The 9564-nt window shown below is 45.4% G+C and overlaps 1 protein-coding gene across 1 annotated transcript; it reads right to left on the reverse strand.

Moving 5' to 3' along the window:
* Positions 1-6296: 6296 nt before the first annotated feature.
* LOC144483312 (uncharacterized) lies at positions 6297-9279 on the reverse strand. Its single transcript, XM_078202032.1, has 3 exons — positions 7782-9279; positions 6987-7118; positions 6297-6460 (listed from the first exon to the last, which is right to left on the reverse strand). Exons 1-3 carry the CDS (start codon positions 9277-9279, stop codon positions 6297-6299), a joined length of 1794 nt encoding a protein of 597 aa, XP_078058158.1.
* Between the last annotated feature and the right edge of the window lie 285 nt (positions 9280-9564).

Below are 9564 nucleotides of genomic sequence, written 5' to 3' on the forward strand. Positions count from 1 at the left end.
AAAAGCATTTAAAAAAATGACAGCTCTACATTCATAATTATTCAACCGGAAGCTATATAAATTCAATTTGTAATTTGCAAGTAATATTGTATTGTCAAGATTTTGGAAATAAAATTGTTAAATTCAAATAACTAAGTGTATGTTATGTGCTGAGAGTTTTGCTTTCCTTTGATTTCTATTGTCAAAATTCACCCAATGCATTGATATCACATCCCTGAGCATGAATCGATCCTAGTCAAGACCGCATCAACCAAAAAGGCATGCCAGCTTGTAAAATACATTCATTCCAGAGAGACAAACAATGAACTGGTCACGTTGAATGGGTGAAACTAATTTCCCTGAGTTTAAAGTTAAACCGAGTAATTACTCTTGAAGTTTATTTGTGCTCTATGAATCCCTACCTCATTGCATAAATACTTTCTGCATTCATGCATTCGCTCATCTAATTTACAATTCATCTTCTTTCCTTGAAACAGATTGCATCTGTGAATCTGCAGGTCTCCGGTAATGTCGTTTATGGAAGATTTAACATGTATCTCTCAATCTGCAATAGGATGTCCATAGCAGGATACAATATTTAAATGTCGGTCTTTGAACTTTTTAAATCTGATAACAATTGTTATCTGGCACTGATAGGAATTTAAGTTAATGCCTTGCTTTTAAGTCCGTTTTTTGAATGGGATTTATTCGAAGTCTTTCACTTATTCATCTTCCTATGAATCTTAATAGCTTGTGTGGAATCCCGTTCTTCAGTCCCATATGGTAGATTGGTCGAGAAGATAAAAGCCCATAGAATACAGGGTAATGCAGAAAATTGGCTCAAAAGTTGGTTTATTAACAGGAAACAAAGTATAATATTCGATGCATGCCCTTCCGAGTGGACAGTTCCTTCAAGTAGTGTTCCACAGTGTTTGGTGTTGGGACCTTGGTTGTTTCTGTTATATATTAATGATCTGGACGTGATCGTAGGGGGCATGATTGGAACATTTACAGAAAACAAAAATGATTGGCCGAGTAGTGGATGGTTTAGGGGATAGTCCTAATCTATAAAATGATGTTAAATAAAAGCAAATTACTGCAGATGCTGGAATCTGAAACCAGGAGAGTAAATGCTGGGAAAATGCAACCGGTATGGCAGCATTTGCAAGGAGAGAAAAGAACTGACGTTGAAAGTGCAGATAAACATAGAAAAGTTACAGCCAGAAGGAGGCTATTCGACCCAACCTGCCCATGCCCGTCGGGGCCACCCATGCGGCCTTCCTCATTCCACCTTCCTGCACCCGACTCATAGCCTTGCACTTAATAGGCAGATCCAGATACTTTTTAAAAGAGTATAGGGTCTCTTCCACCGCGACCAACTTGGGCAGCGCATTCCAGACAACCATGAGCAGCTGTGTAAAAGGTTATTCCATATGTCCCCTATACAACTATTGCCACTTATCATGAATCGCTGACACCTGGCTCTCGACTTCTTCACCAAGGGAAACGATTTTATCCTGTCCACTCTCGCTCTTCCACTCATACATTTTGCACACTTCTAACAAGTCACTCATCAGTCCTTCTTCGTTCCATGGAAAATTTGTTCCCCCTATACGACATCTACTTTTGGCTATACTTTTCTAGCCCTGGCAGCATTCTTCTAAACCTCCTCTGCACTCAAACCAGCGCAATGCCATCCTTCCTGTAATATCATGGCCAGAACTGCGCACAATACTCCTGTTGGAGCCTCAGCAGTGTGTTAAACAATTCCAACATTAAATCTATAGTTCTGCCAATGAAGGATAGAATTCCATATCCCGTTTTTACAACATCCTCTACTTGAATTGTGCACTTGTCAACCAACATTTCTCACTTCATCTACGTCACTTAGTATATCCCCATTTATTGTGTATTCCCAACAACTGTTTACCCTCCTGAAATGCATTACCTCATACTTCTCTGTGTGAAAATCAAATTCCCACTTTACAACCCACTCAACAAACTCATCCAGATCATTTTGCAGGGAAATCTCAGCAGTTCTGGCAGCATCTGAAAGGAGGGTAAAAAGCTGACGTTTCGAGTCTAAATGACCCTTTGTCAAAGCTAAAAGGCAGAGAAAGTGGGAGATATTGATACTGTGGTGTGAGGGAATGATAGATTAGTAATAGCCACAATAACAAGGGGAAAGGATGCACTCCACTGAGAGAATAGAAGATGTGAGAGGCCAAGCGGTAGAGAAGCTGAGATCAGACGGTAATCTGTGACAGATGAAGATGTCTCCTCTGTATCGGAGGGACCAAAAGTAGACTGGGTGATCGCTTTGCTGAGCACCTTCGGTCTGTGCACAATCAGGACCCTGGCCTTCCCGTTGCACAGCAACAGTTTTAACAACACCAGGTTAAAGTCCAACAGGTTCATTTGGTGGCAAATATCATTAGCTTTCTGAGTGCTGCTCCTTCGTCAGATGGAGTGGACATCTGCTCTCAAACAGGGCACAGGGACATAAAATCAAGTTACAGAATACTGGTTGGAATGCAAATCTCTACAGCCAACCAGGTCTTCAAGATACTGACAATGTGAGTGAAGGGAGCATTAAGCACAGTTTAAAGAGATGTGTATTGTCTCCAGACAGGGCAGTCGGCTCCCGTTGCACGCCATTTTAACACATGATTCTGCTCCCATGTCCACATCTTTCTCCTTGGTCTCTGCAATGTTCCAGTGAAGCCCAAGACAAACTGAAGGAACAGTACCTTTTCTACCCCCCCCTCCCCTCCCCCACCCCCCCATCCCCCCCCCCCCCCCGTCCCCGTCCCCCGCACCACATCTAAATCTGCCACAGCTTCCCCTCTGATTTCAGCGTCTCTGCCATTGGGCCTCTCACACCTTCCACTCTCTCTATGGACTGCCTTTAGCAGCCTTTCCCTTTGCTTTTGTGGCGATGATTCATCTTTCAATCCCTCACCCCACAGCATAAATATATTCTACTTTCTGCCACGTTCAGCTTTAACAAAGAGTCGTCTGGATTCGATAGGTCAGCTCTTTTCTCTCCTTTCAGATGCTGTCATCCCTGTTGAATTTTCCCAGCATTTTCTCTTTTGATTTCAGATTCCAGCATTTGCAGATATTTGCTTTCATTTAATATCATTTTATAGATTAGGACTATCCTCTAAACCATCCAGTACTCGGCCAATCATTTTGTCTTCTGCAAAATTTCCAATCATGCCCCCCACGACCACGTCCAAATCATTAATATACAACAGAAACAGCCAGGATCCCAGCACCGAACCCTGCGGAACACTACTTGAAGCAACTCTCCCTCGGAAGGGCATTCATCGATCATTATACTTTGTTTCCTGTGAACAAACCAACTTTTCATCCAATTTGCCGGATTACCTTGTATCCCATGGGCTTTTTCTTTCTTGACCAATCGACCATGTGGGACTGAAGAATGGGATTCCTCACAAGCTAATAAGATGTATAGGCAGAATACTTTCTTTCAGAGGGCAGGAGGTGGCAAGGATTTAAATGATTCTTAAGACCAGCTAACACAAAATGCTTATACATATGTGAATGCAGTAAAGGAATCAAAATAAGTAGTTATGATTTGAAAACATATATACTTTTATTTTAAATGAAATTTAAACATATTGTTCACTTTACCCAAGCAAATTTACCAAAAGGCATGCTGGTAATCTTCATTATTTTAAGACTGGTCTGGGAACCTGATAGCCAGCGGCATTCATATCGAGCGGAATTCCTATGAGGGAAGATATCATGCAACATATTCACTTTCCAGGCACAAGGAATAGATATGCCCCTTGGATGCAGGATCACATGTCTATTCAGCTTGGCAGTTCGCCAATGGTAACGTTTGCTTTGTCCTTATGGTAGAGTATGCCGTTACCAAGCAACAGGAAACTAGATAGTGCCAAAAAGATGTTAATGTCCGGACTTATTGGACAAATAGTATACCATGCTATTACGTATCACATGGTTGGCTGGGGGACTTGACATGAATTTAAATTAATGCATGAATACGAAATAACATTATTTTTAAGCGAATGAAAGGCGGAAGTATTGATTAGAAGAAACTATAATTGATCTGTATTTGACTATGGACGTCAGATCTTTCGGAACTGTGCTGTCGTTCGTTTCCCAGAGACATTTAATCTTCTGAGAGTCTCTGGTTGACTGGATGCTTGTTTGTTTTATGTTTTACTTGTAAAATAAATTTGTTACGTCTTTGCAAAGAAATATTTGCCTTGCGAGTTTTGAATTGTGTAAGTTAAGACATAAATTGGCCACCTTTAAATTACTCCACAACAGGGAATTTGTCAAACACCTTGCTAAAATCCATGCGCACACCATCAACTGCACTACCTTCACAAATCTTTCTTGTTACTTCCTCAAATAAGTCAAGCATGTTTGTGAGGCAAGACCTCCCTTTAACAAATCCATGCTGACCAATTCTGACTCGATGTGGAGATGCCGGCGTTGGACTGGGGTGAACACAGTAAGAGTTTTAACAACACCAGGTTAACGAAGGAGCAGTGCTCCGAAAGCGAATGGTATTTGCCAAAAAATAGACCTGTTGGACTTTAACCTGGTGTTGTTAACCTGGTCTTACTGTGTTCAACTCTGACTAGTCCATGCCTTTCTCTGTGACAGTTAATCCTATCTCTCAGACGTTCAATTGTATTGCTTGATATTATCAGGATCCATAGACTTTGTGGCCTATGAAACAAGACGGTCAATCCAGCATCAATTTTGACACAAGAAATGTCATCAACACAGACTGCCATGTCGACCATAAAATGCTTTGTGCTTATAAAGTCAAGGTCGCGAGTTTAATGAGCATTCTGAACTGACTATCCTAGTTTCGAGTCCTTCTCAAAGTGTCAGCTCTGTTGTATACCACACTGCGATTGTAATGCAGCTAGAATAGCACGTAAACTGTCTTGAAACTGTGTATTTTTGGTTACGTCTGCTTCTCTGCTCCTGGAGATTGTCTCCCCACTGGTGAAAACAAAAGAAGTCCGTGAAAGACCCTGTGTGAGTTTTGCTTTAAAATGCTCCACAACAAAACTCAAGTTCCTTTCACTGCTACGATATAATGTAGGTTATTTGAAAGAGAGTGATTTTTCTATGTGCTCCAATCCATTTGCATTTTATTTGCAGACATAGAGAGAATAAGGGCCTGATTTTACCATTTGGAGTCTAAGGGCCGGATCTGGGCATAATACAGATGCGAGCCCGGCATCCTCTTTCCAGCGCGCCCATACGCGTTTTGCCGGCGACAGTCCAATCCGTGTAGTGGGCGGGGCTTAGCGCTGCTGGACCGATCGGAGCTCTGAACTGTGCATGCGGAGTTTGAAAGAAAATCTGAAGCAGCGCAGATCTGAGGAGTAGAAATGATGCCTTGACTTAAAATCATACCTGAGAGTTAATTTCTGACTCGGAATGACAATTATCTGTTAGTTTAAAAATATAACCTGTTCCTGTGCAAGACACTCAGAAGCAATAAACACAGCTGGATGTTTTAACTACATTTTCAATTTGCATCATTCTTGCTTATCAGAAGTAACTTTGAATATTTCCATGATGCCACAAACCTGCGTTGTTAATCACAGATAATGAGTTGGTGCCGAAAGATTTCCATGGACTCGTCTGTCAGTCAGTGCTCCCACGGATCCATCCTGTACCAATATCTCTGTCCAGCTGCCTGGAAATCGTCGAGTCTCATCTGGAACAACTGAATTTGGTCAATAAATTATCTTTTTTGCCTTTGATGCTGAAATAAAAATCTCATCATTCACCGGACTCTGAAATGTCTTGCTGCACTTTACACTGGAGGCTGTCAGCTCTCTTCCCACTGGTCCGATGTTGGCCACTTCAGTCATTACTGCAGTTGAGGAAAAGTCGATGGTGACTGTATGTTTCATCTAAAAGAATGCTGGCTTTTCACGTTGTGATATATGTGCGTTCAGTCTTTTGAGTTTGATGCACCATCAATCAAGCAAAGACGAGTTTGGATGCAAGAACAAATAGGCTTTTATGAACACGAACTTGGAGCCATCCCTTTCGGAGATCTGGTCCGCACTAAAGGCTAGGGGGAGGAGCCATCGCCTTTATACCCGGACTAGGAGGAGGAGTCTTGGGCGGAGCCGGCAGGTATGAGCCACATTGACAGATAATAACACATACTAACTAACAGTGGTTAATCACAACAGCCAACAGCGAACAGTGGTTCACAACATTCACCCCCTGATTAAAAAGAGTCCATCGGGGGCGAGGCAGAATGAACAAGATTTACAGGTTCAGTCTATCTGGAGGCTTGCTCTGCCGCTGCGACCGCCGTAGTGCCGGTTCCGATGTAGGTTCAGGTAGCCGTGTTGTTGTTCCAAGCGCAAGGACGTTGTTGTCATCAGTAGTCTCTTCCAATTGTCGAGTGCGTGGTGGCGACTTCTGGGGCTCAAGCGAGCTGTATACGGGGGTGAGAGGAGTGAATCGTGGTTCTGATGTGGTATGGACAAAGTTGGGGATTCGAGGTGAGGGGTTACGGGCCATAGTGGTCTCTGAGTCACCTGCGGGTGCTAAGTCTTGGATAGATACCGTGTCCTCCCGCCCATCGGACTACGCCACATAGGTGTACTGGGGGTTGGAATGGAGGAGTTGAACCCTTTCGACCAGGGGGTCAGAATTACGGGTCCTGAAATGCTTCCGAAGCAGGACAGGGTCGGGGTATGCCAGCCACGACTGCAGTGAAGTCCCCGAGGAAGACTTCTTCGGGAACACGAACATCCGTTCGTGGGGGGTGGCATTGGTTGCCGTGTACAGGAGGGACCTAATTGAGGGTAGTGCCTCTGGTAGGACCTCTTGCCAGCGGGTGGCTGGAAGGCCTTTAGACCGTAGCGATGTTAAAATGGCCTTCCAGACAGTTGCGTTCTCTCTCTCAACCCGTCCATTTCCCCGGGGGTTATAGCTAGTAGTCCTAATCGAGGCTATACCTTTTGAGAGCAGGAACCGTCGCAGTTCATCAGTCATGAAGGAGGATCCCTGCTCACTATAGATATAGCTAGGGAAGCCGAACAGGATGAAGAGGCTGCGCAGGGCCCTGATGGCCGTGGGGGAGAACAAATCTGGGCAGGGAAGAGCTTTGGGTGTCGGAAGTAGGCACGGCTCCCAGTCTGAGGCCAGTCAGTTTGTATGGATTACACCCGAGCAACTGACCCAGTCCTGAAGGGGTGGACGCTCGACCGGCTTAGTTGTCACCGTTAGGTTTCCACCGGCAGCAACCCCCTCAGGAGACACCTCTGGGGACACGAGTCCACTTCTCTCCCCCTTAACCCCGTTCGAGATCAAAGACACGGATGAGTGTTCTTCTAAGTCAATTTATTCTTTCTTGCAAGAAAGGGTGCAGTCCCGTAGGAACACACACACTTACAATACATGATCATACTTTATATGCATCCGCGAGTTCATCATACGCCCCTCCTTTTCGTTATTCATTGGTTCCCGCGCTTCCTTATCGTGAACGGTCCCGCCCTCCAGCTTCTATTTTTCTTTTTTTAGTGGCAGTAACCGTTTCTTTCGTAATTCTTCTTGTAACTACTGGTACTCTGACCGCAAGCAACCGATTACATACTGGTGGCCAAGCACCTGCTCCTGCAAAGCGTCTATACAGCATATTTCACTTCCCATTTTCCCTGCTCTGAGCCTGTCGGCTCATTACTTTCAAAAATTACATCATCCTCCCCTTACAATCCCCCCTGTCTTTCTTTACGCACTGTAATTTTTGATACCTAGTGTATTTTCTAATCCCTCTAGCATTATGCCTGCCTGTTCATCCCAGGTGCCATTGCCGGCCTTGGCGTCTAGGAGACCCTGTCCTTCCTCTGACGTCAAGTGTAGGCCTACTACTCGTCCATCCAGGGTATCACGTTTAGTCAAAGCGGTTTCAATAAGTCTTTGGGTCAGGCCCCGGATACAAGGGATAACACAGCATCCTAAGGCGACCAGTACCCCCGCTACTACTATAAAGGAGATGAGGGCGGATACCACAACCCCTTTCCATTTCCCGAACCACCTTTCCAGCCACCCGGTAAGGTCTGTGTCCACTCCCGAGTTTTCAGCCAATTCATCAGCCAGGGTCGTTAGTCCTTCTAGCGCTCTGGTTATCGACCCATCAGGAGCGGTGTTATTTGGAATAAAGGTACAACACTGTGTCCCTATCATGACGCAGACCCCTCCTTTCTCTGCTAAGATCATGTCCAATGCTAATCTATTCTCCCAAGCCATCCTACTGGTGGCATCCAGTTGTTCCGCTATTCCCTTCACTGCATCCCGGGTGTAATTAATAAATCGCTGCTGGTTATAGTAGATGTAGTTGATCCAATCCACGTTTTTATTTATGGTCACCCACCAGAACAGAGATTCAAACCCCGCCGTTATCTGGTTCCTAGCTTTATACTCATCGGGAACCCCCCTAGGGACCCCTATGTTGTCCAGATAGACCTGGTCGTCAAAAGAGGTAGATAGACTCCTCTCTGCTCGCCGGTCTCCCCGGGGTTCTGGGTGTTCGAATGCCAGTGTGAATGGGACAACCAATTGGACTATCGCACAGGTTCCTTTCCATCTTCGGGGTAACGTTGGCCGCAGAATCCCCCCTCCACAGTACCACCAGAGGTCAGCTCGGGGTACCTGGATCTGGGAATAATTCCCTTCCTCGTTGGCGTCGTTAACTTCCTTGCTCGTACCACACCTGTCAAAAGTGCCCACCTGCCTATCCAGTTTCTCCCCAGTCCGGGAGACACAGGTGTGATGTGTTCCTAATACCCCAGAAAACACCGGGGGCTGCGATTCCCTGTTAGATCTTACAGGGGGAAACGTCAGGCCCAGGGACTGGCAGGTGGGGTCATCCCAGGCCGCCCGGTGCTGGTATAATTTTACCAGGCATTCCATCTGTTTTGGCTCTTTATGCCATCCCACCGGGAAGGGAACCACCTGTGGAGTCGGCCGACTGCCCGTGCATGCATAACAATTGCCCTTCTCGAGGCTTTGGACCGTATACTTGACCCATTCCATCCAGGCATTCGTTTCCCCAAACCCCGTTTCTATTTCAATGGTTTCCCTGAGATCTTTTACTTGTATCACCCTGATCCCCTCAGAGCTTCCCGGGGCAGGGGTCGCCGTGCGTACAACTGGTGAATTGCCATCTGTCGCTTTCTGAACCGTGATCCTGACGCAACAAAGTCTTTCCTCCCTGACCCTTACCCCGAGTACTTCATTGTGTAGACTCATGTGCCTACCCCCGTTTGCCATCCATTCAGTCTGCTTCACGGTCAGGTATAGTGGATTACACCGGTTTAGCCCGCAATCTCTCGGGAGGATGGCCCGCGGGACTAACGCTACCCGTCCCCGCACCCCGAGAGATTTTTCTTCACCTAGCCCCTTTCCCATGAAAATCAATTCCATCTCCTCTCCCTGATACCCTTTTTGTCTTGCGAGGTTTATTGTAGTCTGATTGAGTTCCCCTTACAGTTCCGCATGGCACCATCTGGCAAAGGTCAATTTCTATTACCTGCA

This window comes from Mustelus asterias, unplaced genomic scaffold (genome assembly GCF_964213995.1).
Source record: "Mustelus asterias unplaced genomic scaffold, sMusAst1.hap1.1 HAP1_SCAFFOLD_56, whole genome shotgun sequence".
NCBI lineage: Eukaryota > Metazoa > Chordata > Chondrichthyes > Carcharhiniformes > Triakidae > Mustelus > Mustelus asterias.

Excerpts from the sequence above, each read along its gene's own strand:
- LOC144483312 (XM_078202032.1), bottom strand. The coding sequence starts at position 9,279 with ATGAGTCTACACAATGAAGTACTCGGGGTAAGGGTCAGGGAGGAAAGA. Across the intron at positions 7,119-7,781 it reads GGGATTAGAAAATACACTAG|ATTTGTTCTCCCCCACGGCC; the intron begins GTATCAAAAATT and ends TTCCCTGCCCAG. Across the intron at positions 6,461-6,986 it reads ACGGTTCCTGCTCTCAAAAG|CTCGCTTGAGCCCCAGAAGT; the intron begins GTATAGCCTCGA and ends CCCCGTATACAG.